At 50.4% G+C, this 26,995-nt stretch overlaps 10 protein-coding genes across 10 annotated transcripts; 7 read left to right on the forward strand and 3 right to left on the reverse strand.

Annotated features, from left to right (window-relative positions):
* Positions 1-985: 985 nt before the first annotated feature.
* EI97DRAFT_496845 (putative MFS sugar transporter) lies at positions 986-2,689 on the reverse strand (the record flags this gene model as incomplete). The annotated part of the gene is made up of 3 exons (XM_033802487.1): positions 986-2,316; positions 2,370-2,502; positions 2,555-2,689. 3 exons carry the CDS (start codon positions 2,687-2,689, stop codon positions 986-988), a joined length of 1,599 nt encoding a protein of 532 aa, XP_033649592.1.
* Positions 2,690-3,240: 551 nt separating this feature from the next.
* EI97DRAFT_504483 (DUF89 domain protein) lies at positions 3,241-5,006 on the forward strand. Its single transcript, XM_033802830.1, has 3 exons — positions 3,241-3,721; positions 3,780-3,899; positions 3,960-5,006. Exons 1-3 carry the CDS (start codon positions 3,486-3,488, stop codon positions 4,966-4,968), a joined length of 1,365 nt encoding a protein of 454 aa, XP_033649593.1. The 5' UTR covers positions 3,241-3,485; the 3' UTR covers positions 4,969-5,006.
* A 753-nt stretch (positions 5,007-5,759) lies between these two features.
* EI97DRAFT_427020 (uncharacterized protein) lies at positions 5,760-8,368 on the reverse strand. Its single transcript, XM_033797210.1, has 7 exons — positions 8,150-8,368; positions 8,060-8,088; positions 7,000-8,004; positions 6,442-6,921; positions 6,275-6,381; positions 6,109-6,208; positions 5,760-6,042 (listed from the first exon to the last, which is right to left on the reverse strand). The coding sequence occupies exons 1-7, from the start codon at positions 8,338-8,340 to the stop codon at positions 5,912-5,914; spliced, it is 2,043 nt and encodes a 680-aa protein (XP_033649594.1). The 5' UTR covers positions 8,341-8,368; the 3' UTR covers positions 5,760-5,911.
* A 374-nt stretch (positions 8,369-8,742) lies between these two features.
* Positions 8,743-10,602, forward strand: EI97DRAFT_406954 (UPF0075-domain-containing protein). The gene is made up of 2 exons (XM_033796607.1): positions 8,743-9,222; positions 9,280-10,602. Exons 1-2 carry the CDS (start codon positions 8,974-8,976, stop codon positions 10,468-10,470), a joined length of 1,440 nt encoding a protein of 479 aa, XP_033649595.1. The 5' UTR covers positions 8,743-8,973; the 3' UTR covers positions 10,471-10,602.
* A 531-nt stretch (positions 10,603-11,133) lies between these two features.
* On the forward strand, positions 11,134-12,355 carry EI97DRAFT_485417 (uncharacterized protein; the record flags this gene model as incomplete). The annotated part of the gene is made up of 1 exon (XM_033802140.1): positions 11,134-12,355. A coding segment is annotated over exon 1 (755 nt), but the record flags the coding sequence as incomplete, so codon positions are not given.
* EI97DRAFT_351158 (uncharacterized protein) lies at positions 11,224-11,535 on the forward strand (the record flags this gene model as incomplete). The annotated part of the gene is made up of 1 exon (XM_033794844.1): positions 11,224-11,535. A coding segment is annotated over one exon (312 nt), but the record flags the coding sequence as incomplete, so codon positions are not given.
* Positions 12,356-16,468: 4,113 nt separating the features above from the next.
* Positions 16,469-18,247, forward strand: EI97DRAFT_437241 (uncharacterized protein). Its single transcript, XM_033799298.1, has 3 exons — positions 16,469-17,831; positions 17,878-18,029; positions 18,077-18,247. The coding sequence occupies exons 1-2, from the start codon at positions 16,786-16,788 to the stop codon at positions 18,026-18,028; spliced, it is 1,197 nt and encodes a 398-aa protein (XP_033649598.1). The 5' UTR covers positions 16,469-16,785; the 3' UTR covers position 18,029; positions 18,077-18,247.
* Positions 18,248-18,683: 436 nt separating this feature from the next.
* On the forward strand, positions 18,684-19,867 carry EI97DRAFT_437242 (uncharacterized protein). The gene is made up of 2 exons (XM_033799299.1): positions 18,684-18,865; positions 18,923-19,867. Exons 1-2 carry the CDS (start codon positions 18,756-18,758, stop codon positions 19,824-19,826), a joined length of 1,014 nt encoding a protein of 337 aa, XP_033649599.1. The 5' UTR covers positions 18,684-18,755; the 3' UTR covers positions 19,827-19,867.
* Positions 19,868-20,309: 442 nt separating this feature from the next.
* On the reverse strand, positions 20,310-24,996 carry EI97DRAFT_406957 (pectin lyase-like protein). Its single transcript, XM_033796608.1, has 11 exons — positions 24,332-24,996; positions 24,169-24,273; positions 23,880-24,118; positions 23,784-23,828; positions 23,640-23,734; positions 22,400-23,590; positions 21,705-22,343; positions 21,555-21,658; positions 21,145-21,496; positions 21,111-21,121; positions 20,310-21,065 (listed from the first exon to the last, which is right to left on the reverse strand). The coding sequence occupies exons 1-11, from the start codon at positions 24,873-24,875 to the stop codon at positions 20,446-20,448; spliced, it is 3,945 nt and encodes a 1,314-aa protein (XP_033649600.1). The 5' UTR covers positions 24,876-24,996; the 3' UTR covers positions 20,310-20,445.
* A 294-nt stretch (positions 24,997-25,290) lies between these two features.
* On the forward strand, positions 25,291-25,947 carry EI97DRAFT_470682 (uncharacterized protein). The gene is made up of 3 exons (XM_033801785.1): positions 25,291-25,450; positions 25,499-25,615; positions 25,663-25,947. Exons 1-3 carry the CDS (start codon positions 25,337-25,339, stop codon positions 25,816-25,818), a joined length of 387 nt encoding a protein of 128 aa, XP_033649601.1. The 5' UTR covers positions 25,291-25,336; the 3' UTR covers positions 25,819-25,947.
* Positions 25,948-26,995: the final 1,048 nt, after the last annotated feature.

Here is a 26,995-nt window from a genome sequence, read left to right on the forward strand (position 1 = left end):
TAACCCTAACCCTAACCCTAACCCTAACCCTAACCCTAACCCTAACCCTAACCCTAACCCTAACCCTAACCCTAACCCTAACCCTAACCCTAACCGGATGACTGTAAAGTTCACTTCTTTAGCCCCATAAAGGTCCAAGAATCTCGTGATCTACAGGAGGAGAAGGAACGGGCTAACAGCAGTTAGAGTTACAAAAGACAGAAGAGAGGATCCAGAAGCAGCTACAAAAGGAGGAGAAGCAATGGGAGATAGCTCAGAGGAAGCAGATGAGGGCACAAAAACAGGCTACTCGTCAGCAGGAACAGCAGCGAGTAAAGCAGCAGTGGCAGGAGGCTAAGGAAGCTAAAGAAGCTGCTCAACAGTTACATCAAGAACAGCATGCTAGAAAGCCTCCAAAACAGCGTCAAAAGAAGCCATCAAAGGCTCCAGTTGAGCCTGATTCTGAGGCTGCAGTCGAAGTGGAAGATAAGGTATTCCCATTGGCTGAAAATGTGTCACAGAGGCCTCAGCGACAGCAATGTCTCCCACAACGCCTAGACGGCTATAATATTACTATAGTTTAATAGAGCGTCATCAAAAGTCCTTTTTAACACGTTTTTAGGCTGTATTTGGGTGTTTCTATGAAGCTAGAGCATTGAGAGTGAAGGCGACATTTTGTGTGCTGATCGTGCACGCCGTGGGACCGTGCACGCCATGGGGCGCTCTTCTACAGGGAGGGACGTTACTTGTTAACACTCTTCTAACTGCTTCTAGAGGACGGGGCAAAGTTTCTTATTCGCAACTGCTAATTTCTAACACCAGCGCAAACGTTCTGCCCGTTGTAACGCACCTAGACTCTGTCTCCTTAGGCAGGGAGCACAGGCAGAGGAGATAGAGGCAGTACATATACTAGACGATTTCGAAGACTTTTCTAATAACAGTTCGCTATTCAAGCTTATAATACATTCTCAAGTACTCTACTCCGGACTGCTGTGCCTAAAGGGATCTAGCACTTGCTCTCAAGATAGATATCGCTGCTCTTATCCTCCAGCGAACCATTCAGGTCCTTTTCCTGCACCTGCTGGACCCTTGCCTGGAGCTCTCCCATCCGCTTCGCAAACTCCTTCTCCTCATTCCAGACGAAGATGCTCTTGGACGCAAACAGGAAATCAATCGCCTCGAGGGTGCGCCCGGAGGTCTCAGGGAAGAAGCAGTAAATGATAGGAATGTAAGCAAACATTGCCGCGCCAAACACGTAGAAAGTCTTTTCGTTGATGCCGGCAAACATGATGGGGACGAGCAACGAGCCGCCGCCGAAACCGACAGCCCAGCCCGCCACGCCGAACGCGTTCCCCTTGGCGCGCAACCAGGTGGGGAAAATCTCGGTCGGGTAGATGAAGGGGATCATCAGCCAGGACGAGCTGAAGATGAGGACGTAGACGAACACCATGGCAGCAGCGGCGGTCCCGTACTGCTCTGCCTTGTCGGGGTGGTTCAGAGCGCCGCGGTAAAGGCCGCCCATCGTGAAGAGAATGATGCTGAGTGCGACGGCTCCCCAGTAGAGTGTCCTGCGGCGCCCCACGCGGTCGATGGTGAAGGCCGCGATGGCTGTGCCGAGGATGCCGACCATCATGTTGAGCGCGGAGAGCCAGTTCGACTTGATATCGTCAAAGCCCGCCGTCCGGAAAATGGTGCCGCTGTAGATGACGACGGCTGCGATGCCAGTGCCGTACTGCATGAGCACCTGAAGCCAGAACGCGAGTTGGATTCTGCGGCCGAGGTGGATGTCGCCCGACCCGATTCCGAAGAACATCTTGATGTAGTTGCTGCTCTTGTTGTCGCGCTCCAAGTCGATGACGGCAAGGATCTCGTGGTATTCTTGTTGGACGTCTGGGTGGTTGGCATCCCCGTCTCCGCGGATCTTGGTGATGATTTCAAACGCCTCCTCGCGTCTGCCCTCCTTGATAAGCCAGCGCGGCGACTCTGGGATTAGCAGAGAACCTGCGAGCAGGAAGAAGAGCGGGATGGCCTGCGTTGCAAAGCAGAAGCGCCACCTGAAGGCGCCACCAGCGAGCTCGGTGAAGGAGGTGCCGAAACCAATCCAAGCAGAAAGCGAGATACCGGAGAAATTCGCCAGGAAAGTGAGCGCTATCATCTTTCCTCTGTGTGCGGCCGGAGAAAGCTCTGCCGTCCAAGCTGGGGCGATGACGAGAATGAAGGCGATACCGATGCCGGCCACAAGTCTGCCCACGAACATATGAGCCTGGTTAATGGCGGAGGCCTGGAGGATGACGCCGGCCATGCACCAGAAAGTAGCCATCCAGATACCCTTGATCCCTGAGAGAAGCATTAGACTGATGGCGACATGGATTCCGCAAGTGACGACGTACGTCCATAAGTGTCAGAGAATTGACCCGCCCAAAATGCCCCGAGTAGGGCGCCAGCGTAGTAGGTCGAGACCAAGCCGCCTTGTAAGGACGGCTTGATAACATGGCCCTTTTCGTCGGCGAAACCCATTCGATGCTGCGATGTCGTTAGCGATAGGGCTCAGAAATGGTCAGGTACGGTTGCTAACCCCGTATTCAGGCGCGACATTGACCGCTCCCATGACACCTTGGCTCATTCCTTCGTAGGAAACAGCCATAGCTGAGACGGCGATGATAAGCTTCAGCAGCTTAGGGCCACTCATCTTCCTCCAGTAGTTACCCATTTTGGCGAAGGGAAAAAAGATGCTCAGAGCAATAGAGGGTCGAAAAGATGGCGAGTACCTAGCAGGGCACTGTGATGGCTACGATATTCTAGAGGCATGACGATCGCTTTATACAAGTTAGCATCCAACAGAAGTAGTCTGCTCAACCAAGTGGCGGGTCGAAGTATGGGGTACGGGGCCCCAGAGTAGGTTCTCGTCCGGGGCCCGCGCCCGTCTCGGTAGTATGTCCCATGGGCCTGGAAACCAGTCCTCGAGACGAGTAAGATACGGCGATGATTGGTTCCTGATACTCGACTCGAACGCTCCGGATCTCTACAGCGTCTCGCCTTCTTCCGCATATTCGGAATTACGCGCTTTACCGAATTACGCGCTTTACCGCTTTACCGAATTACAAGTACGCGCTTTACCGGTTTACCGAATTACGCGCTTTACCTGTACTGGTAGGAGTTAAACTCAACAAGTAACCGCTTGACCATAAGAGGGAATTTCTTGGCTTCCGCATATCCGATTTAACTGTCCAGACGCTGTACTGGATGAGGCACAAAAGTTACTGCTGTTCGGGCCGATCCTTCATGCGACCTGCCCTCGAGACGAAATTCCCTATTCAGCAATCCATCCTCACATTCACGAACCTTACTTAACATCATCACGACGGAGGCACCCTTTATCGCAAAAGAGCATCTTCTAAACGTTTTTCTTCACTTCTCGGGCGTCTTTCGTAAATCACGACGGGCCTCTACACTCGCGACTCGCTTTCTCTTCATTGCCACCTCTTATTCCACATATCGCCGCAGCAATGCCCGGCCCAGTCAGTCTTGCAGAGCAGGTGAAGGAGGTGTGGACCTCCGACGAGGGCTCAATGGCCAAGGACACAGCGTCCAACCGATGGCCGAAGATTGTTCAAGGAATGGTGGATGATGTTGCAGAGACGGCCGCTACAGCCGTAGACAGGCCGCAACAAGAAGAGGCTCTATCAATTCAAGCTGCGCTCAAGGAGATCAAGGATGACATGCTTCAAAACAGAGTCTTGCGGTAAGATCTGCAACTCCATGCTGCCAACTTTGCCAGCTCAAGCGCTGACCTTTCCCGGTCCCCTTCCTTCGGATGGCCGGGACGACATTGACGGCTACAACGAGCGCTTGGAGCAGCTTGGTGGAAAATGCACTTGGCTAGCTTGCCCGTGGCTGTTCGGAGAATGCTACCTCTACAGGTATGGAGCCCTCGCAACTGCATCCTCGTCACCAGCGAATTGGAATTGACCGTGTTTTAGGCGGGTTCAGACCATCTTCGCTCTTACACATCACTGGCGCGACTACGACATCTTCAAAAGACAAAAGGATTCTACCTTTGCAAAGTCGTGCAAAGCAGTTGAGGAGCTGTCAGCTCGGTACATGCAAGTCATCGCCAACTCGACGCTCCCGGGGGATGCCACGAACGAGGAGGCCAGAAAGCTGCTCTTCGTCGAAATGACGGAAGTGGCCCTGTGGGGCAATGCCACTGACCTATCTCTCCTGAGCAACCTCAGCCTGGACCAGATCCAGAGCCTGCAAGGTCGAGAAGCCATCGCCAAGAGCCAGCGCAACATCGTGGACAACGATACAGACGCCGTCTGGCAGTATCTGTCAAGTCCGCTCCGCTTCAACCGCCGCATCGACATTGTCCTTGACAACGCCGGCTTCGAGTTCTTTACCGACGTCATCTACGCCGCCTATCTGCTCGAAAGTGGCCTGGCGTCCGTCATCGTGTTCCACGTCAAGGACTTCCCTTGGTTTGTCAGCGACGTGATAGCCGCAGACGTCGAGTCGCTCTTCCAACACCTCGAATCTGCATCCATCTTTCCCAACCGATCCTTCATTGATCAGGTCGTCCCCCGCCTTCGCGCGCATTTCGACTCGGGCGCCATGAGCATCAAGCAACATTCCTTCTGGACCACCGCCTACTCTTTCCACCAAATGAAGGCCCTCGCTCCCGGATTGTTCAAGTCGCTGCAGGTCAGCTCCATGGTCATCTTCAAGGGCGATCTGAACTACCGCAAGCTGACCAAGGACGGCCTGTGGCCGCACACAACCCCTTTCAAAGACGCCATTGGATCCATGGGCGCAGAGAGCGGCATCAAGGTCCTTGCTCTCAGGACAAATAAGTCGGATACCTGCGTTGGCGTGGAGAGCCAAGAGCGGGTGGACGCATTGAATGAGGAGGCGCCGCACGGGGTGTGGATCAGGAATGGCAAATACGCCGTCGTGTCGTTTAGTGATGGGGAGAAAACGGACGGCAAATGACGACTTTGATGTTTGATTTTGGCATGTATATCTTTACCAATTAGTACAAAAACAATTCTTTTCCTCTTGCGACATCCATCACTCGAACATCCTAGAGACCCAAGGGGGTCACCCCTGCTTTTACATATCGGAGAGGCGGCCTATTATCTGCCTGCGGTTTATCTGTCAACTGAACGGAAACGTCGCTGTTGATAATGTTGGCTCGTGGAAAAGAGTTCCAAGACACACTGGCGCCTTGGTTCACCTTGGCTTGCACTCGTTATTTGACGATGACCGATGCCCATGGCATTTGAGTTTAGCGTAGCGCCGAGTCACGTCATTGGTACAAAGGTAACGACTATGCTAGCGGAGTGCCGCTTCAGGTCAAGCATGGAAAATACTCGGGTTCCCTACGGCTTCCTCGCACTACCGTCGCATCCAAACAGCAAGTGATTATCACAGCGTAGACGCCTGAATGGTTGACAACAATTTAGTAATCTACGCTGTGATGGAGGTTCAAGAGAGAGGGATACGCTCGTTTTATCTCCGCAGCGGGTGAGCCGGGTATTGCAGGGGAACGCGCAGTTCTATGACCATCTGCTGTACAGGTAGGTACAGGCGGATGAATCGGTTCGTCGCGGCCTCTTCCACGCTCATCCATCTTACGTTAGCCACATGAATCATCAGCTATAGGCAGAGTCATAGATGCATGCGCAGATGACAAGTTGAAGAAGAAGTTGAAGAAGCAGGAAGCCTCCGGATGCAATACGCAAGCACCGGGAAGGCGTCAACCAAAAATAAAAAATACACCTAGGATCGCAACACCTAGTCATTTTCCAGCACGGTGATTCCCCTAGGCTTGGAATAAATCGCTAGGTTTTGACCCCCTTGAACGCCGGGTATCTTCCATTAACAACATTTTGGCTCTTCGCTGCGTTCATTCCCGAACAAGGAAAGAAAAATCTCATACCATACCCCACTCCTCCCTCAAAGACTGGACGATCCACGCTGTTGGCCAGGCGTGCTCTTTCTCCACGTTGACGAGAAGCTGGATAACGCCGTCCCTCTCAAATTGGTCCGTCATTAGCGGGCCCCCTACACATCCTTGGATTCAGCATATCGCTCGATTTTCACAGTCAGGGGATTAGAAGGGTGACTCACATATGAAGACCGTATGACACAAGGTGATTAACGATGGCACGGTGGCAGGGGAACTTCGGCACGCCCCGCAAATAGCACGAGCGTGTTCCATGACTTGGAACTGGTTCCATGATTCAGTGAGCGTGTCGTGGAGAAACAAGGGCGGTCTCTGCCAAGGGTAACTTACGTCGGTTTCGCGTAGTCTCCCGTGGACGCTCCGGACAGCAAACCTAGGCGTAGGCTTGTACATGATCAAGAGCATGCAAGACAAATGGTAGAATCCGAAAGCCATGACTAGAGAATGTGAGACGACGGTGCACCAAGATGGGTGGGCGGGGCGACTTCTCCGCTTACCATGCCAATCTGCGATGAACCAGAATTCGGGGAACGGGTTCGATGCCCCAGGAACCGGTAGCCCGGCCCAGATGGGATCGAAAGTCGCTGGGCGATTCTGCAGCCAGCTCTCCACTGCCTCTTCCAGCTCGGTCCATTTCTGCTTTCTGGCAAGAGGTTCGGCGGAGCCGCCACCGAAGCAGAACTGAATGACTGTGGCGCAGATCCACGTCATGTTGTTTGCCCATGCGGTCTCCACGCGAAGGTCACTGGCGGGATCGGTCCCTGCTGCAGCTGGAATGGGCATCAGAGTGAGATTGAAGTCAATGTTCGGAGGCTGCTGGTTTACACATGCGTTGTACAAGCACTGCCGTATGTAAACCCAAAATGCCGCCTGCCGCAGGGTTGGCGCTGACGGGTCGACACAGGAGCCCTGCGAGGCGCGCAAGAGCGCAGAGCAACCGGCAAGGTGTCGCTCTTGATCGGAACCAGTCACCATGACTAGGTAATAAGAGTCAGCTCGGAGTCCACGAAGCACACACATTCATGCTATGCAACGAATAAAGAGAAGAGGCTTACCCTTCAGTTGCTCAAACACGCGCAGTATGACAATCGCGCAAAGAAGCAATTCATCATCCGCGACGTTCTCCGAGTTAAGCAGCAGGATGAGCAGCTCCAGGCAACGCTGATGAGCTACTTCAGCGGCCTCCGTGTCTCCAACATGCCGTGCCGCAAAGGAAAGCACCGCATGTAGGAGGATCGGTGAGGTCTTCACCAATGCCGGGATCTTCAACGTAAACTGACGGGATGCATCGGTACAGTCGAGCCAGCGGCCGAGATTCTCTGCGTAGTGATGCACAAGATAGGCTTCATGATGGGTTAGTGTCGCCGGAATTGATGTTGATGACGGGGACTGTGCCCAGTGGTGCGATTCCGGCGAAGTAGAAGCTGGATGAAGTAGCTGTGGAATGGATATGCCGGATGTAGTGTAGACGGGAGACGTAGGGAGCAATGGGATGCTAGTGTTGGGTGGAGATGCAATCACTTGCACCGCGGTCGGGGACGCATAGGGCGACAGGTGGGACCCTTCGGACGTCGGTAGAGTGGCGTGCTGCAGGTGACTGGGAGAGCCGCCATCATGCAGAGTCGATCCTGGCAGTGGTGCTGCCGACGGATTTGGAACACCGGGGTAGTCGTGGGCACTGATGTTAGCCAGAACGTGGGCTGCTCCAAGTGCTTGTCCGCCCTGGCTGTATCGGCGGCTGCCCAGATGGACGTGCTGAAATGCCCGATCTGATAGCGTTACTGGAGCCTGCGTATGGTCCGGAATATCGGCACCGTTATGAGAACTCGTCTCGGATACGGCCTCGTCGATTCGGGGGGTGTGCTCGCTCTGGCTGTAGCTCCGGCTGCGAGACGGTGCATACACCTCCTCCCCGGATTCATAGTCGTGCGCCACCCCCAGTCGGACTCTTCTAGTCTCTCGCGGCCGGTAACTTCGGATGCTGATCCTGGAGGGATCTTCTCGCTGGCATTGCCGATTTCCTTTCCTGCATTGGCCGCAGACGGGCTGTGTCTCGTCGCCTGTACCAGCGTCAGTAACCCAGATGTCACTGGTCAACAAATCGCTGGTTCTTACATTTAACGTGACGTGATCTGCAGGTAAGGCTGGACGGTCAAGTGGTTAGTGGAAAAGCATATCTTGCCACGAGGTCGGTGATTAACAAACCATCCGTGTTTCGAACGAAGCTTCCCCATACTGGAGGCAAGGTATTTCGTGTCGAAGATTCGACACGAGCGCGGCTGGGAACCGTCCCGGATTTTCATGCGCGGGTATAGTAGGCAATAAGGCATGCCATTGTGGGGAAGCTGGGGCAGGACGGGGAGCTCATGCATGTTACCTAGGTAGGTTAAGGGCATGGATTAACTGGGGTTGTCTTGTGGTGGCGGGGTCCCACGGGGCAATTTTGAGAATTAGCCATCGTCGCCTACCCAGTACTAGTAACGGCTCTTACCGAGAGCCCCGAGCCCCGAGCCCCGAACCAACGCCGTCCAGCTTGACACGTCTGGGACCGCCATGTTCACTTTGATAAGAAGTACCTAAGTATATCGCCCCAAGCCATTGGAGCCCTAGCCCTAACCAGTCTCTTGTCCGAGATGCAAGGGACAATAAATCCGTTGGACCGCTCCCGCGGGTTGATACCCCAACCCTCGGCTACCTAAGCGCCCCTCCATAACTCCACTCATCCGACGGCTGCCGTCTTGGCAAACGTTACCTATTCGGGAACTTCGTGTCGAGCCGCTACTCCGTACATTGTGCACATTCAGAAGGCCTGGTGAGCTTCCAACCCCGACTGAACCATCAGTCGAACCTCACTAAGGCGCTCGTAACGATGTTACATTGGCTCCTCCAAACCCCACTGCGGCAACGTGCCTCCAGGCATTCGGGAGTTCGACATCGTGGCTACAGTGCGGGGTAGGAAAGATATATGAAGGGGCCCTTCATACGGAGGTCCTTTTCATCAGAATCTCAATCAGCATCCTACCGACACCATGACTGCCTCTGACACCCACACCAACGGCACCAACGGCGTCAACGGCCACGCCAATGGCCATTCCACCAACGGGTTGAATGGTCATGCCAGCAGCACTTCCAATGGCCTGCAGCGCAAAGCAGATGGATCGATAGATCTGAAGGTGCTGGGCATGAACAGCGGCACCGCCATGGACGGAATCGACTGCGCCCTGGTGCATTACCGACAGGCATCTCCCGAGGCCCCCCTCCATATGGACCTGTTGAAGGTTGGATTCCTCGGCAATTCACCTCTCTGATAGCTGCTGACTGACTGGCGCTCGTAGTATGATGAGATTCCGGTTCCGCAATGGATCAAGAAGCCCATCCTCACCATGCTCCGCGAGACAAAGACGACCCCGTCTCTGATGTCGCAGCTCAACGTGCAGCTCGGCAAGATGTTTGCCGAAGCGGTCCAGTCCTTCTGCGACAAGCACAGCATCCCCATTGACAGCATCGACCTGATTGGCTCCCACGGGCAGACCATCTGGCTGCTCTCCATGCCCAAACAAGGAGAAACCCAGTCGGCTTTCTGCTTGGGCGAGGGCACCGTCATCTCTGCCCTCACCGGAATCACGACAGTAACGGACTTCCGCATGGCGGAGCAGGCAGTCGGTCGGCAAGGAGCTCCCCTCGTTGCGCTCATCGACGGCCTCCTTCTCCGCAATCCCGACAAGCTGCGCATCTGCCAGAACATTGGCGGCATTGCCAACCTCTGCATTATCCCCCCAGACTCACAAGGCGGTGTGGACTCCATGGTTGACTGGGACTGCGGTCCAGGCAACATGTTCATCGACGCCGCCATGCGCCACTACACCAACGGCAAGATGGAGTACGACAAGGACGGCCTGTGGGGAGCCCAAGGCACTGTGAACCAGGGCGTTGTCGACCGCTTCCTCGACGGCAACTGGTATGTCAACCACCTGCCGCCCAAGACCACGGGCCGCGAGACATTCGGCGACAACGAAGCGCAGCGGCTCATCGACGAGTGCGAGGCCCTCGGCATGACCAAGTACGACACCGTCGCCACCATCACCCGCATCACCGCCCAGAACATCATCCGCCAGTACCGCACCTTCATCCCGCGCTTCCTGCCGGATGTCCACATCGACGAGATCTTCATGTGCGGCGGCGGTGCCAGGAACCCCAACATCATCGCGTACCTCAAGGAGCAGCTTCCCACCACTACGATCCGCGCCCTCGACGAGACGGGTGTTCCATCCGACGCAAAGGAGGCTGTCAGCTTCGCACAGCAGGCCCTCGAAGCGATTCTCGGTCGTGCAGCCTTGGTCCCCATAAACTCGGATACCCTGACGCCAAACACCATTTCTGGGAAAATCGCACCGGGCCTGCGCTGGCGGGACGTCATGCGTCAGGCAATTGAGTTTGGCAATGGCGGCCCGCTGCCGACGGTCAAGGAGATGGTCGTCGATAGGCCGTACACGGAATGGAAGTCGATGGCTGGATCCGGCTTGTAAGGGCACTCGTTCTTGTCGCGTTGCATTGTTTTTGTTGGCATTTTGGTGTTGGGGAGTTTGGACATGGGATGAGCATGCATATACGAGCGCTTCTCTGGGCTTCCATGCGCCTTCTGCTGTTTGTCTCGGCACGATGATGATGATCTTCAACTTGTAAATGACTCACACGGTTGCCAGATCAATTAATTTTACACTACTACTTCTGGAGCTCTGCTGTGATATGTACGACATTGCCTCGCCGACGCTCATCTCGGCAATTTTAGAAACCATTTAACAGGTCTTCCCGAATCTGATTCCCCCGTAGCGCGCGCCCCTATGTGTGAGAAAATACTGGATGAGCTGCTCTATAAGGCAGAAGAAGAAGCTGTTGCGAAAGCCGCAGTGCTCCAGAGTCATTCCTCCAGTATCTCATTCGGCAAACAGAATTCGGGGTTTCAAGCTGGAATAATCAATGGCAGTGTCAGTGGAATCAGTTTCGGGGGAAAGTAATTAAGCATTGTTTTTAGACAGGAACAAATTCGATTGAAGGTAACAACATGGTTTACAAGCGAGTGAGCACCTACTAACATTGCACGGCCCTCTATGCGATCGTCTCTACAACGGTATAAGATAGTATAGGCACTAATAGGGTATACAAAGCAGCATCTAAAGAATCCTGTTGACATGTTCGTGAGTTATATCCATGCTCTCGACACCTTATGCGACGCACCCATTAAGACCGGGGCGAGCTACTCGGGCGTTAGTAGAGGGACGTTCGTAGTAGGCGCACTATACGCATGTGGATCAGCTCTTGGAACCACAGGATACATATGGGCATTCCGAGAACAATGGCAAGTCGCAGGGAAGGTCTTCGCCGAGACCTGGATACTCCTGTGGCTCATGATGCACATATACTATCTCATGTGGGACACCGCCACCGCATTTCTGCCCATAGGCGCTATGCCGTTCATCATTGTTACGTTCCTCTTCCTGAGCATTACGAGCGCCAATGGCCCCTTCGAAGTGACCCCGGGATTCTATCGTTGGAGCCAAAGTCTGCCTGCATTCGAAACTCTGCAGATGCTTTGGAATATGTAGTCCGGGAGCTTCACGAAGCGAGAGATACAAAGGTATCAGGGAATTCGTTATGAATGGCAACCTCAATGAAGCTGTCGCCAAGGTCAAGTTCATGGAGAGACCTTCAGGCGCAGCATTTACTTGCGACCCGTGCTGGATCGACACAATCGCCCAAGTGCCGGGATTTGTCCTCAACGGCAGCACTTCAACGCCTCCTGATTTGGTCTTCCTCTCAAACAGGCTGGGAGAGTCTGAAGATGGCGAAGGCGCTGTCTTACAAGACGGAATACATGTGCTATGTCCGGATGCAGGCGTCAGATAGCCCTGGGTTATACTTAGGCGATGGATCTCTGTTCCATGGCGACGAAGCTATTGCTGTGGCCACCGGCCTTAAGTTCCACGAAGTCAGGAAGGAAAACCTGCACAAGGTTTTGCCAGGTAGTCGCAATCTCTCTGGTCGAACTGCCGCGCGTGACCCTCCGCTGGCTCAGAGTCCAGTCGCGGTGCGAAAGGAAAACATCAGTCCTGCGTCGCAACCTGTCGCCAGACAGAAAAGCCAACCGTCACGGCCATCCAGGATAGAGAGAGCACCCCAGACTTCAAATAGTTTCCCCAAGGTCCTCGGTGTTCTTTCGCAAGAAATCGGGGTAAGGTCGGAAGAGCTTGCTAACGACGCGGCCTTCGAGAACCTGGGAATCGACTCATTGTTGACAATTTCCATCGGTAGCAGACTCAAGGACGAGCTTCAGCCTGATCTTCCTCTGACGCTATTCACGGAGTGTGCAACCGTCTCGCAATTGCGCGACTTTTTCCAGAAAACAGTCGATGCCGTTACAGTCGACCCAAGAAGTTCAGACGAATCGTCCTCCAGTGAGGAGTATGACAACGAGACTCCCGAATCTTCAGCGACCTCTCTTTTCAACGAACCAACTACGGACTCCGATATTGTTGACATTATAGTCGCAGCAATCGCAAAGGAGGCGGGACTCTGTGAGGAAGAGATTGATCCGGACACCGACTTTATGGACTTGGGCGTAGATTCAATGGTCAAGTCCGTAGATTCAATCATGACCATTGCAGTGCTCGGAGCGGTCGCTGCGCAGACGGGTAAACAGCTTCCCGCTTCTATCTTCTCGGACTATCCCACATTGTCAGCTCTGCGCAAAGGGTTGGGGAAGCCAGTCGCCGAGCAAGCCCGCCCTCTTCCTCAGCAGCATGCTACGACCACCCCCAAACCACAAGCCACTTCTAAGTTCCAGGCGGAAAAAAGCAATGTAGTGCTTCTGCAAGGAGACCCAAAGGGGCTACATCCCCTACTTTTTCTGATTGCTGACGGAGCAGGGTCTGCGGCTTCGTACCTGCATTTTCCGCAATTTCCATCGCCCCTCGCTGTGTATGCACTGGAATCGCCATTCCTGAATTGTCCGACGGAATACACATGCTCGATCGAAAAGATCTGCCCAGTGTATGTCGCCGCTATTCGCGCTACGAGGCCGCATGGTCCATACTTCCTGGGTGGCTGGTCGATAGGCGGTATCTACGCACATGAGACGACATAGCAGCTTGTCAAACTTAGAGAGCGCGTGGAGGGGATGTTGCTCACCAATAGTCCCTGCCCGCACAAGATAGAAGGACTTCCGCCGCTTACGCTAGAAATCCTCAAAAAAGTTAGAATTTTTGTGGGCATTCCTAATCGCGGTAGCGGACTGGACACGCTAATGCCGCTTGGGCAGAAGCAGCATATCGTTGGCTGTGTACAGGCTGCAAGCTCCTATAACCCGACACCGCTACTAGCTAATAAACGACCTTCCTATACGTACATTATTTAGTCTAGACGAGGGCTCTTCGAACAACTAAGTATACCCGTATGTCTAGTAGAGTACGGAGTACGGAGTACTAAGGCCTAAGGCTGCAACTAATTAGATTGTTAGCGAATTATAGATTGTTTATTAAACAGGGCTAGCATTTACTAAAGGGTTTATAAGCAGCTACCAACTCCTATATAGTATGCGGTGTTTTGTTTTTAGCCCTAGCCCTAGCCTAGCATACAGCAGGCTGTTGTAAGCAACACCGCTACGTCGCGGTTTTTTAATTTTCTAAATTTGTAAAATTGCAAAATATAAATAATAGTAATTTACCCTGTATAAATACAGTAAATAAACGCTGTAGATAGTAAATAAATAGTAAATAAATTGTTACAAAAGTGCTATAAAAAAGTTCCCTAATAATAAAAATATGCTACAATATATAAAAGTAATTGTAAATATAGTAAAGAAGGTAGTTGTATAGAGTAGAAAGCACATATAAATACAGTAAATAAATGCTGCAGATAGTAAATAAATAATAATTAAATTGCTGTATAATGTTGCAAGAAGGTTCTTTAATAATAAAATTATACTATAATATATAAAAGTAATAGCAAATATATTAAAGAAGCTAGTTGTATAGAGTAGAGAGCTGTTAGATAGAACAGCTATCTAAGGGATGAGTATATTAACTGTTACCTTCTATTAACTAAGTATAGACGACTATTAATTAACTACTATTAATGGCGGAGCAGGATTGAGAGAATAGCTATTATTAATAATTGTAGTTGACTATCTACTAACTATTATAAGAGGACGAAGCAGTATAGAATTTAGTCTAGCATATATATAGTACTAACTATTATATAACTATATACAAAGGACAAAACTAGCCTTCTAAGCAGTTTGTCCTTAACAATTAATTAATTACTTCTCTTTAAGATTAACGATTATTATTATCTAAACTTCGTAACATCTTATCTCTACAATTCTATTATCCTCTGTTAACTATAATTAACAGACTAGAATCTAATAATTAAGAGTCTTACTGCCTTAACTAATTATTATAATAGCATTAATACAATTAAACCTAGTTATTCTTATAGACTATACAATATAGACACTATAGCTATTCTAGCTAAAGATTAAATGCAACTTGCTAAGACTTTAGGATATTGTTAATCCTAATAAAACAGGAAGCTTTAAGCTAAAGCTTATCCTACTAATTGTCTATAACAAGCTACAAACCTAAGCTACCTACAATAAACACTAAAATGTTGAGTATAATTAGTGCATGTACATGCTATAGATAGTCTATGCAAGGTACAATTATACCTAACAGTCTTAATAAGTTAATGCTATGAGCGACAATATCTATTCTACCTTTCTATCTGTTAGCTAAAGGCCTTAAGGCATACAAGGATAAGATAGAACAATAAAAATAGGAACAAGAGAAAGCTAATAATAGAACTTTTATTACTTTTATTTAATAAACTGTCTCTCTGTATCTATAATAGACCTGCTGCTAACTATATAAAATAGTTAAACAATAGCTGCAGACCCTTAAGATTACTGTTAGAATTAATAATATTAATAAGAGAAAAAGAAAAAAAGCTTAATATCTAAACGCCCTTAAACTAATAAGAATTCCTAGCTCTTAGGAAACATAGCTTAAAGAGTATAATAAAGCATTAATAGGTGCAGAAATGAAAAAAGTGCTAGAAGCTCTAAATGTAGTTATTATAATTAAAGACTTCTTTAAAGCTATTTACAAGGTAGTATAAACCTAGACTATTTAGTTTAGAGATGTTAGCAGCTAAACAATAGGCATAAACTGCAAAAAAATAATAAAATGCTTCTAAGAATATATAAGTACTAAAAATACCTAGCTCTCTAACAACAGTTACAAATACCTAGGATTAAATAAAGGTGAACTCTAATTCCTAAAGCTTTAGATTAATAACTAAAGGGTTAAATTATAATGACTATTAATATTATATTTGTTATAGCATTATTTTAAGCTAAGTTCTTAGAATACCCCTTAAAATACTTATTTATTCTAGATTTAGGTTCTACTTGTTACATCTTAAACAACTAAGCATGTATCTATTATTTACAATTGCCTACTGTTAGAGATTATATATAGTTAGGGAATATATAGTTATAGATTAGAGGATATAGGATAGTTATCCTTAACCTAGAAGGGCTAAAAGGATTATACAGGTTGCATCTACGCAACGTTGCATAATGCCTAGATATCCTCTGCAACCTAGTGTTGTTTAGGCTCCTGTATTAGCAAGAAATCTAGTAGGATGATAAGACTAAGCTAATAGCTCTAAGGATAATAGACAATATAATAATTGTCTACCTTAAGGAGCTTTACAATTAATAGATTATTAAACATTGTAACTCTAAACAAACAACTATTAATTATTAACAATTAATAATAGAAAGCAACAGTTAAATAAACATCGCCCTAAATATATATTTGTCAGATGGAATGGGTCTTCTGAGGTTGATGATACTTGACTGTCACCTGACTGTTAGCCTTACATAATCTCACACTGAGGCACAAAACCAGCCTCTCATGCAACTCTCAGAATCAATCATCTTTTCTTAGAGATCTAAGATCATCTCATCTCTACTTTGTGATATCTCATCTCTACAATACTATGACAATACTACGATACATAGTATCTGACAACTTTTAACTACTCCTAATAATATAAGACTAAGAACTACAATTTACAATAAACTAAATAACTTTATATTATATTAAACTATATAATTCTATATAGAATTTACTCTAATTATTAGTATTCCACTTGTTTATAGCAAGTTTATTTTCTATAGTAAGTAGATGTGCATAGCAAAAATTGCAATTTTAGAAAATTGCAAAATTGCAAAATTGCAAATTTAATTAGTAGTGGTGTTGCTTACAACAGTCTGCCGTACTAGCACGTGCCTAGCTAGCGAGAAGCTGTGCTGCTCCTAACTTAATTTCTAACTTTAACTAAACCCTGTAACAAAAGAACCTAATATAGTACCTTATGCATTATTTAAATAAAATAGCTATGTACGTAGACTCTGTAGTCAAGCTGCTAGACTTTAGTTTACACACGGTAATACAGACATGATTTAAACCACGAACCTCGGTCTACTATATCTATATGTAGTATCCACCACGTGGCTACCAATTCCCCGTCACCAGCTGAAAAGTCTCATGCGCCTCTTCGAGCTAGCCGACAGCGACCCCGCGAAATCAATATGCCGCTAGGACGTATAGAGGACAGTAGATAATGGCAAGACTGCTTCAGCTGATGAGTGTGGCCCGCCGCCAAAGCCCGCGAGCGAAGAGGGGCGAAGCACATACATACATCATCGGCGCGGGCAGCCTTCGCCGCGTTGCCTCTGCTCATTTTGTCGCATACAGTAGCCGAACTGGAGTACCATCATGGTCCAAGTGACTTTCTTCTGCGACAGCTGTGAGGCGACGATTCCTCCCGACCGAAGCCGCCTGCGGTGCTTGACCTGCGCCGACTACGATCTTTGCGCCGAATGTTATGCTACCCAATCCTTCTCGAGTCCGCATCAGGCCCATCACAAGTATGAGGTCTACCGAAACGGCCAGAACGTGGAGGACGTGAAAGACAAGACAATTCCATCAGTCTCCGCCGCCCGTTCAACATCCCCAATGCCCCCAATACCAAAGCCACCCGGGGCACGAATCTGGCTACCGCGGGACCGTCGAGGAGCAGGAGGTCAACAACAAGCTCCCCTCTCCCGCCTTGCCACGGCCATCTTCGAACACTTGGACCCTAACGAGACGGGCGTGCTCGACCCGAGCCAGTTCTGCGCCTTTGTGTCAGCACTCGGCTTCACCGCCATGGAGTTCCCACCGCTCAGCGTCGCGCCGAATGGGAACTCGTCGCCCGCGCAACTTCACAACTGCGACGCCTGGCTCGCGAACTGGTACCGCTCGTTCGCCCTGGAGTTCACATTGTCGACGCGGCAGTTCGCGCCGCCTCCGCCCGTCCAGCCCGTCAACGGTCGTATCCGCATGCGCGACGAGCTGATGCACGCCTTGATGTATCCGCCGCCGCCCATCGTGCAGGGCGGGATGCCAATGCTCACGCTGCCGGGCCTGCGGCAGTATCTCGATTACCAAGTCAAATTGGACGCGGCGAATCTGTGCGGGCGGTTGACGCACCTGCTCGGAGCGGTGCCAGACCTAACCGACCCGGAGACGGGAAATCCTATCAGCGCGAGCTTGATCTCAGCTGCCTGCATTCCGCCGCCGGCGCCGCCGCCGAACCCTGCCGAGGAGCAGATGACGAGGTGGATGATGGAAAGTAGGGAACAAGCTGCCATCAATGAGGCTTTGAGAGTACAAAGGAATCATGCTATTGTCAACCAGAATACTATGGAGATGCTCCAGAATGTTCGCGGGGGTTGGCGAGTAGATGCATATAGCAACAGGGTTTATGAACAGGGCTTAGTGTAAGGAAGCTTAAGGATTTCCAACGAGGTAGCTAATGGAAAGTAGAGAGCAATCCGCCATCAATGACGCATTGAGAACACAGAGAAATCATGCTATTGTCAATGAGGCTGCGGCGCAGGCGAGGTTTAATTGTACTGGGGGTTGGACAGTAGATTCATATGGCAACAGGGTTTATAAAGCGGGTTACTTTGGGTAGCGTAAGGAAATCTAGAGAGTTTTGAACGGAGTAGCTGATGAAAAGTAGAGAACAAGGAGTGCTGTTTCGGCGATGCTCAATGTGGAGGCAACTGATATTAATGTATGAACAGGCTCAGCGTCCACCCTATATATGTACCGATGTATCCAGATTAGCAACGACTACTGTACAGCTTCATGGTTCCAATATTACTGTCGTTCGAAACGTGGGATGAATCTGTGCCGCTTGAGGCATTCACCACAACCCCGAAGCAGCCTCTTCGGGTTGATTTCGGAGTAAAGGATGCCGACTCTCAACGCCCCAGGTGATTAAGTCCTGGAAGCATAGGTTTATCTCTCGCGGTCATGGACCACTCTTTTGATTGCTCGTAAGATCAAGTCGGCAGGGCATTATCTCCTGATGGAAGTCGTGGCAGCGTTAGACAGTAAAAGAGTCAAACGCCTAGTAATACCCTGGTAATTAGCTCTTCTCTGCTGCAACATTTACGCCTTAGAGCTACAGCTCTACGCCGCTAAGAGGATCACGGCGCTTACCTGGCTCATCGTGGCGTAGAACTCTGCTGCGGAGAACCCAAGATATACCTATCGGCCCCGTCTGCGCCACGTTCCCACGTTCCGGCGCTTACTCACGTCTCGTCAAGCTCCCACCTCCGCATCCGCCCCAATATTTTTCTAGTTGCATCCATCTTAAACCACTGTATCCTCGAGCTTCATTGGCGGACAAAGAGATGCGATTATCTGCGTTGCATTTTTTGGCCTTCACAAGTCTCGCAGCAGCTCAGTATCCATCTCGTCCTCGTGCCCCCGGAATCGCTTTCAGACTGACACATGACTATGGGTGAGTGACCTACTCTTCTCTCCCTGTGTGTATTCCTTCATAACACGCATTGTATAGCGTTGCTGCAATTTACCTTGAAAATGGGACTTCTGTTCCTGTGGCCCAAGTCTATGGTTCACCAGGCTATCAGGAGTTCATGAGAAAGAACAACACCTCAGCATCTCCCGAGGCCAGCAAGTTCTGTCAACTGAGGTCCCAAGCGATAGATCGTCTTCCATCCGCGGCCACATCGAAAATAGACATCTGTCGCAACGCAGATGTCATCCACACCAAGGCTCTATTGTCAACTTTACAGGCAGCGACAGAATCATACCTCGGAACCAACATCTGCCATGCTGCACTCATCCTCGACGACGTCTCAAAACACAAGGTAAATGTGGCGCATGAAGCTCTCGCTGCTCTCGGCCTTTATCAAGTACTGCCCACTGTCCAAGCATCCAAATCCTTTGCGCTTGCACACAGGCCCAAGGACGCCCCCGCGTTTGACGAGAAGCCATGGCCTGTTCTCGTAATCGACTTTAGCATCCATTGGTTCAACATCGGTTTGTACACCATCGGGGAACTCGGCATTGTGGATCCGGTGGAAGGATATGTCAGAGGTCCGACGACTGACGAGGAGAACCAGCTGGACGCTCTGCGAGACACGCTGAGCCACATTTTCGCCCACCCTCCGGCGGACATGAGGCTCCCAGAGGAACTTCGCCACTTGATTGTATACGGTGATGATGCGAACAACGACGAATTTCGCCGCATACTCGCGGCGGCACTGCGCAACGTACAATTACCCACTCAACAGACGCGCAACGTACTCAGCTCGATTTTTGATGGTCCAGCCTACACGGCCTACACTGCGCATGTGCGCATGGATACTCCTGAATTTGAGACGCACGCCCCGTCTGCCTTTGGCTGTAAGTGGCGTTCCAAGCTGTACTCCGAAGATCAAACCGAGCTCTCGACATAAAAAACCGTTCGTTAATAATATACCTTGGTAATACATCTGCTCCTTCATAAGACTGCAGGTGAAATAAGAGAACAATGGTAAGGAAACGACATAACCGCTATGTTACCAATCTTGATTATTCAAATCCTAGCATCCGCGACTATTAATGCTTAGCTAGCTTGTAGGCTAGTTAGGGATTAAGTGTAACTCAGTAAGTCGACAAAATGCTTCTCTAAGCCGTTAGATTAATGTATGTAATGTTGTACGTTGCCCTGGTGCACAATGTATAGGAGCACAATCGGCTCCTAGCTCACAAACCATACGCGAGCACACTGAGGAAAGGAAGTTAACATATCTCAACGTGAGAGGCAAACAAAGCCGTCAATCCGTTGGCAGGCGTAAACTCTCCCACATAACGGTGCCTTCTACCAATGTTGAATCATTTCTAGGCAAGTGCTGATGTGGTGAAGTATCACAATCGTCGCGCTACGATCAACCATGCTTGTCTAGAATCCTTGATCCCCACGAATAGATTTGAAACATAGGAAACTAATACAGTAGGCCGCGTCGACGTCTCGTATACCCTCCGAGTCGACCAGCACGTTTAAGAGTCGAAAATCCCCTCCTCCTTACCCCCAACTCATGGCACACCACAGACCTCCGGGTGAGCAGGATGCGTCAAGCACAAAGTCTGCGCGGGGAAATTACACGGCTGGAACGGTCCCGCCGCCATAGCCGTCCTCTTCGTTCCCGAACATTGGTTGCCGCCCAACCTACTCATCTGCGAGAATATTGAACCACCTATAATACTCCACCCAGGGAAGCAAGACCCGAAATCCTGATACTTGTCCGCTATGACAAAAGCACAACCCTGATTCTGATAAACCACGCACCAGTTACTCGTGATGACGCCGTCAGCGTTGCGAGACTGGCCCGAGCGGATGCAATTGTCGCCGACGGGTTGTGATGAGATTATCAAGTCATTTGTAAGTAGTTCCCCCTGGACGGTAATGGAGCCAACAGGCCAGACACAGTTGCGCGAGTTGACGAAGCCGGCGCCGTCGTCGCGCGTGTCGCTGCACTGGATGGTGCCGTCGCGCAGTGGGGGGTATTCGGGGAGGAGTACGGAACCACCGTCGTTGCCGCCAGATTCAGGGTCTGGAATGCCGCGGCCGCCGCAGCTGCGGGACGCTTCGAAGGTGATTTCGATCTGGACAGAGGAGGCCGGTTGGCTGAGGCGGCCGGTGACTACGATTTCCTCTGATGAAGGGGTCAGTGGTTGATGGGAGGAGTGTTAAGAGTAAGCGCCAGTATGAAAGACATGAACGAAATATACATACGTGCAAGCGGAGACCTGGGAACATCGAGCGTGATCCAGGGCTTATTTGACGTCGAACCTGGACTGGGAGGCGTGTTTGACGTCGACCAGGACACAACACCCGGCGCATAGACTTGCATGCTGGCGCCACTCATCGATCTGCCGAAGTTTGGGCCCATCCCCATTATCTCGAACGCATTCACTCGGAATTCGGATCGGGATACGGCTACCACGCGCGTATCTCGAAGACGAACGGTTGAGCCCTGCCATTCGCACTTATCGCCACTGTTGTCCGGTGACTGACCCCATTCGGGAACGTCGTCACGATCGGGCCAAGAAGAGCCGATATCTTGGGGCCAGGTTGCGATGCATGCTGTGCAGCTAAGTTAGCAATCCGGCAAATTTCCTCTAGACTCAAGACGGGACCATACTTCGTTCTTCGTCGTTATCCTCCTCGTCCTCATCCTCGCCGACGACCACAGGTGGAGGAATCGTCACTGGAAGGGGTGGTCCCTGTATGACAACGATCGGAGGTCTGGAGAAGTCAGATTACGCGTTCGGATATGGAGATCTAGACTTACAGAATCGGTGGAAAAGGCGGCCCGCAGAATTGGAAACACACGGGGGGCGGCGGTAGAGGCATTGGAATTGGGGGCGGTAAGATTGGTAGATCTCCTCCCGGATCGTTGTTTGGATTGGTAGGAGGCGGAACGGGGGGAATTGTAACCATAGGGTTCGGTACGATGACGGGAGTGACGGTATCTCGCTCCGGTTCGTCGACAAGGATCGTTTGGACCTCGAGTGCTGGGCGAGTTATTGCTGGCGGGGTCACTGTCACGGGTTTTCCGGAGATAGTGGTTGTGAACGGTGGCGGTTGGATTGGAAGGATAGGCGTTGGGGGAGGCGCCAATATGCATGGAATGCTACAGTAGACTGTCGGGTTGGGAACCTCCCAGATCCAGTCTGGCAGAGGAACGACATTGGAGGGTGGGTCCAGTTCACCGGGCAGGTCGAAGCCGGACCAGCCGACAATGGTGCCGAGGAAGCCGTCCATATTGTCGGTTGCCCAGATATCAGTGCTCTGAGCTCCTTGAATCATGGAAGATACTCCTTTGGTGTACAGGTTGGCAATGAAGATGTTGGTGCTGTCGAAAACGCGGACAACGCGCTCCTGGCAGACTTCTCCGTTCAAACAGGCTTGGTTGTACCATTGGAACCAGCTAATGTCGACATCAGCACGATGCATACTCCCGTAGAATAAGAGCTCATCACTTACCTGTAAAAACCACCGCCATAGATCATAATGTCACGACTACCAATCACTTCCAATCCCCATGCGTACTGGCATGTCCTTGAATCAGAGCTACAGTAGGAAAAGCTGGGATCCGACGTCCTCTTATAAGCCACAGCGAATGGAGAGGGAGCCTTCGGTATTGGCTGGTAGTAAGGAGTTTCGGTTTGCAGGGTTGCGGCGAAGATGTTGCGTGACTTGTAGAACTGGTACTGATACAAGGTGCAGTGTTCCGATGCGACACCCCAAAACCACACAGGCTTGGTCGATTCGACGAGAAGGCAACGTGCCGCATAGATATTGACTTGGTTCTGGGTAGGAATATCCAGATCGTGGTCGGCGACCCATACCCAGACATTTTCGAAGTATCCGCTCGCGGAAGACGTGATATGCATGAGCGTTGCTGCCGAAATGCAGTCTGGGTTGACCGTCGTGTCTTCTCTGGGGCAGTTTGCATACTGCAATTCCGATCCAGCAGCGCCTCCGACGCGGAAATGTGCATCCCACATGGCCGCGGATCCTTGGCTCGACTCTGCAATATTCCATTCCATGAGAACTGCACCTGCTGTCGCTCCTTTGACAGTGAAGAGCATGTCGGAGATCTCCACAACTCCTGTTTGGCCAGGCTCTCCCACCTTAATCATGACTTTGGGCTTCATGATATCCGAGAAGGCGTCGCCTGCTCCCATGATCTCACTCCATGCTTCACCCACGATCCTTGTTCCTGGCGGGATGGTGATAGTGTCCAGGACAATGTAAGTGCCGTGGGGAAAGTAAATGACCCTTCCTGCTGCGGACTGAACTGCATTTTTGATGGCGGCAGTATCGTCGCTGACACCATCTCCTCGAGCTCCACGAGACTTGACGTTCAGAAATGATCCGCTGCCCAGCCCTTCGTACTGAGGCTTGGACTTCGCAAACCAACCGGAGCTGTCCCTCAGAGAAGGAGATGCGGCAGACTTTGCGGATGGGTTGTATGGCCCGTTCAGCACTTCCGCTCGAAGCTCTTTTCCTCTCTGGACAAAGTTATTGCCGGCTCCGTAATTGTCGATGAGAATGTCGCCGCCTTGAAGGACAGTAGGACCTCCAGAATACCCGACCGCTATAGGCACATTGTTCAAGCGGACATTTTCCAGCATCGTATTGGTTGTGCCCGCTGTGAGAATACCGATAGGTCTGCTGCATGTGAGCTGAATACGTGAAAGATTGTTGGCGCTCTACTGACACGTTTGTCATCTCTGAATCTAGCAAAGCAATGGCTGCTACGCCTTGCCTGTGCAACGCAGTGGAGCTAGTCAAGGCTGTGACGTTTATTCCGATCTAAACAGTTAGTGGAGACCTCGGTCGCGGTAGCATTCATTGACCCTACCATTGCATGGAAAATATTGATACCCTTCCAAGTCCAACCCCAATCCTACAATGGATATTAGAGATAATAGCAAGGAGAGCATAGAGTTTCTCTCACCCATATCATTTCAATCGCGGTTTTGCAGAAGCGGAATCTGAGGTTACGGGAAGTGAACTGCTGACTTCCACATCTCATCCCAAGTGCGCCTCCTTCAAATTCCAAGTCTCCAAGGAACCCGCCCGACCCATTTTCCATGAAGATTCCAATATGTGTGGTGTCTGAGGCTTGGCTCATTATGAACTTGATGTTTTGCAGGCTGGTGGCTTGTGCGACCTGCCAGTGAATACCCGTAGGCGCTTTTGCCCATTAGAACAATGCCGGAAATCATAACCTCAGGCGGACTTACCAAAGCCGTCCGGGGTCTTGTTTGGACATCCCGAAATGTCAATCACGAAGTTACGGACCTGGCGGTAGAAGTTGCTTTGTGGGATATACCACTGAGCCCCACTCGCTGCGCAATTGTCAGTCTGGTGTTGTTCAGTGAAGGCTTGTGTGGGGTCTCTACACACCTCCTGGAATATACACATTGCTATCGATAACAGCAATTCCAGCGAAAGAAGGCGCCGCTTTGAGTATCGGAACGCCATTGGGATTACCGACAAACTGAGTATTGTAGAGCTGTATGATAGGTTTCGAGACCAGGTACGTCCCTGAGGGGAAGTACACGACAGCGGGCAAGGTAGTTGAAGAGCCACATTCCTTACCACACCTATTACCATCCGAGACAGCTCGATTGATTGCCTCCGTGTCGTCTGTCACACCGTCTCCTTTGGCTCCGTAATCTTTCACATTTCGAAAAACAGCGTAGCCGCGCTCCCCGAAAGCTGAGATTCCGTGCTCCGCAGTCTCATACCAGTACCCACCGGCTCCATTTTGTCGCTTGGTAGAGTGGTCTTGTTTCGCCTCTGGAGCTGGATACGACACCGGGAGTCGATGAAGTGCATTTGTGACACCAAGAACAGAAGTTTCGCTCTTCTGAAAGGGAAGGGCCGTGGTGAGAGACGAGAAGAGTCCACTTAGAGCCAGTGGAAAAAGAGTGAACGTCCTCATCATAGCTTTGGGCTGATATCCATCCCTCGTGTAGTCCGTCTGCAGCTGATATATGTTGTGAGGGCTCCTAACTAGTCGTGCTGTATCAGCCGTGGGGATACCAGCCGATCACCCCGGTCGCCTGAAAAGCTTCGGGCTTCTGTGGGCCTTGTAAGTCCATCATACATGGTTGTTCTATGCTGATTCTCGACCGACACATGCTCAGGGTCATTTTCTTTGAAGGCCCAGACCCGGACGAGTTCGCAAACGAGGCTGAACCGCTACGACAGGGGTATCTGCATGGACTTTTTGATCCCTGCGCGTCAGCTGCAAGGTACGGCACCCTAAGAGGAAAAAGATAAATTGCCAAAATTAAACAGATACGGAAAACGCGCTACTTAGAGCAGTATCTTCCGTTTGTGACACCAAGGGTGTAGGCTTAAACATAGGCGCATCTCCAGAGGACCACCACCGTACAGTTCGATATGTTGTTGAAACGCATTTTCTTTCCGCTCGCTATGCTTATTGCTACAACCTCGGCCGTTGACGAAGAGATTCCTTCGGAGAAGGAACTGCCTGCGGAAGGTTTCGTTATTGGAGTCTGTGATACCCAGCTTTTTCCCGTGTCATCTGCTAACGATACACAGGGCCCAAAATCCGGCGTCGGGCAATCGGCTGGCCAGCCTGTAGCAGAAAAAGCTACGAACAAAGCAGATTCGGTCGAGACATTTGAAAACCATGATTTTGCCGAGGCTCTGAAAGATGTAGGCGCGCGATTCACTATCTGGTATGGTTCACTTATATCATCCAGCCGTACGGCGTTTTGTTCGGGCAGGAAGCCAAAAAGACTGTTTGGGAGAACTGCGGGGACTCGAATTCCACTGCCATATCCAATTCCACCGCCATATCTGGCACGAACAGTTCAGCTTTTTTGAAAACTTTGTGTCACCGTCCGGCTAGCGCATAGTGGAGCATTTGCTGCTGGGTTGGGATCTAGTGGGTTGACTGGTTGAGGGCGGCCTTGACGCAAGGAAAGAGGGATGTAGTTTTGTCTGATCTTCACAGTGTAATTCAAGCGAGAAGTTGTAGAATGGACTTGAAACCGTTTTCCCTTGATGCGCTCTTGGGATTGTGACTTGGTTCCACATTTAGACTATTACAAAAATGTCTACTACACCTAGCCGTATCTGACAGTACAAACTTCAACTCCTCCTCTCGTGACCTTCCCACTGCCTTTGAAGGCAACTTATCTCGTCAGCGCACCAACTGAGTAAAGTATGGTCACACCACCGATTGCTTCAGATGTTCGTTCTGGAGTTTATTGTACCTAGACAGCCTATGACAATTCTTGTCATGTTCTGCCCTCCTAGCTATACAGTACAACCGGAGGCATGAAACCGCAGTGTAGCACATAAGGCGCTTGCACACGGTCCGGAAGCACGTTGAACTGCGTGGAAACCCCTGAATCACACATTGTGCACTTGAAGGAACAAATAGCCAAGTGCCTCCAAGCCACTGTCAACTTCTATTGTTCTCGAAAAGGAGGTAGGGATAAAAATCCACTAGTTCTAGGCGATCTTTCGTCTAGCCATAGTCAAATATGGATACATCCCTTACGCCAGCATACAGACACGCGTTGCCTACGGTTTGATAGCAAGTGTAACTACCCTTGCAGACAAGGATTATACGAGGCGGACCTGAGGCTTCTGGCGTCCATGCTGATGGTTTTCCCAGCACGTGGATATTCATATTTTACATGGGCCCTGCATAGGGTATGTGTGCGTGAGGCGGTAGTACCATGTAGCTGGAACCGGAAATGATTATGTCAATATTCATTGATCAGTCAGCACCAACCACTGGAAGTGTGACTTTCGCCTCCCGGGGTTGTGTATACAATTAAGGAAGCTAGGAAAGCGCGGGAACGATTATGCGGTGCATTGGGCACCGTTAGGGGGTGCCTCGTGGGGTCCCGGACATGCACGCCGGATGGCCAGGGTGTAATTGTAGACAGAATCGACAGGGGTTAATACATGACACCAGACTCTTTAAGATAACGAGATAGGAGCGGCATTGATGATTGATGCTCAGTCATCAAGCTGTCTCCAGAAGTGTTGACGCCGTCACTTCACTGCGATATCCACCCC

The sequence above is a fragment of the Westerdykella ornata genome (assembly GCF_010094085.1).
Source record: "Westerdykella ornata strain CBS 379.55 unplaced genomic scaffold EI97scaffold_44, whole genome shotgun sequence".
Classification (NCBI taxonomy): Eukaryota; Fungi; Ascomycota; class Dothideomycetes; order Pleosporales; family Sporormiaceae; genus Westerdykella; species Westerdykella ornata.

Coding starts and splice junctions, on each gene's coding strand:
- EI97DRAFT_406954 (XM_033796607.1), top strand. CDS start 8,974: ATGACTGCCTCTGACACCCACACCAACGGCACCAACGGCGTCAACGGC. Junction 9,223..9,279: donor TCCATATGGACCTGTTGAAG/GTTGGATTCCTC, acceptor TGGCGCTCGTAG/TATGATGAGATTCCGGTTCC.
- EI97DRAFT_437242 (XM_033799299.1), top strand. CDS start 18,756: ATGCGATTATCTGCGTTGCATTTTTTGGCCTTCACAAGTCTCGCAGCA. Junction 18,866..18,922: donor AGACTGACACATGACTATGG/GTGAGTGACCTA, acceptor CGCATTGTATAG/CGTTGCTGCAATTTACCTTG.
- EI97DRAFT_427020 (XM_033797210.1), bottom strand. CDS start 8,340: ATGCCCTTAACCTACCTAGGTAACATGCATGAGCTCCCCGTCCTGCCC. Junction 6,922..6,999: donor CGTGTTTGAGCAACTGAAGG/GTAAGCCTCTTC, acceptor CTTATTACCTAG/TCATGGTGACTGGTTCCGAT. Junction 6,043..6,108: donor GTGTCATACGGTCTTCATAT/GTGAGTCACCCT, acceptor AAGGATGTGTAG/GGGGCCCGCTAATGACGGAC.
- EI97DRAFT_406957 (XM_033796608.1), bottom strand. CDS start 24,875: ATGATGAGGACGTTCACTCTTTTTCCACTGGCTCTAAGTGGACTCTTC. Junction 23,591..23,639: donor GATTCAGAGATGACAAACGT/GTCAGTAGAGCG, acceptor CACATGCAGCAG/ACCTATCGGTATTCTCACAG. Junction 21,497..21,554: donor GGATAACGACGAAGAACGAA/GTATGGTCCCGT, acceptor TTAGCTGCACAG/CATGCATCGCAACCTGGCCC.
- EI97DRAFT_504483 (XM_033802830.1), top strand. CDS start 3,486: ATGCCCGGCCCAGTCAGTCTTGCAGAGCAGGTGAAGGAGGTGTGGACC. Junction 3,722..3,779: donor CTTCAAAACAGAGTCTTGCG/GTAAGATCTGCA, acceptor GACCTTTCCCGG/TCCCCTTCCTTCGGATGGCC. Junction 3,900..3,959: donor GGAGAATGCTACCTCTACAG/GTATGGAGCCCT, acceptor ACCGTGTTTTAG/GCGGGTTCAGACCATCTTCG.
- EI97DRAFT_437241 (XM_033799298.1), top strand. CDS start 16,786: ATGGTCCAAGTGACTTTCTTCTGCGACAGCTGTGAGGCGACGATTCCT. Junction 17,832..17,877: donor GTTTATGAACAGGGCTTAGT/GTAAGGAAGCTT, acceptor AATGGAAAGTAG/AGAGCAATCCGCCATCAATG.
- EI97DRAFT_470682 (XM_033801785.1), top strand. CDS start 25,337: ATGTTGTTGAAACGCATTTTCTTTCCGCTCGCTATGCTTATTGCTACA. Junction 25,451..25,498: donor CGGAAGGTTTCGTTATTGGA/GTCTGTGATACC, acceptor AACGATACACAG/GGCCCAAAATCCGGCGTCGG. Junction 25,616..25,662: donor TTGCCGAGGCTCTGAAAGAT/GTAGGCGCGCGA, acceptor TATATCATCCAG/CCGTACGGCGTTTTGTTCGG.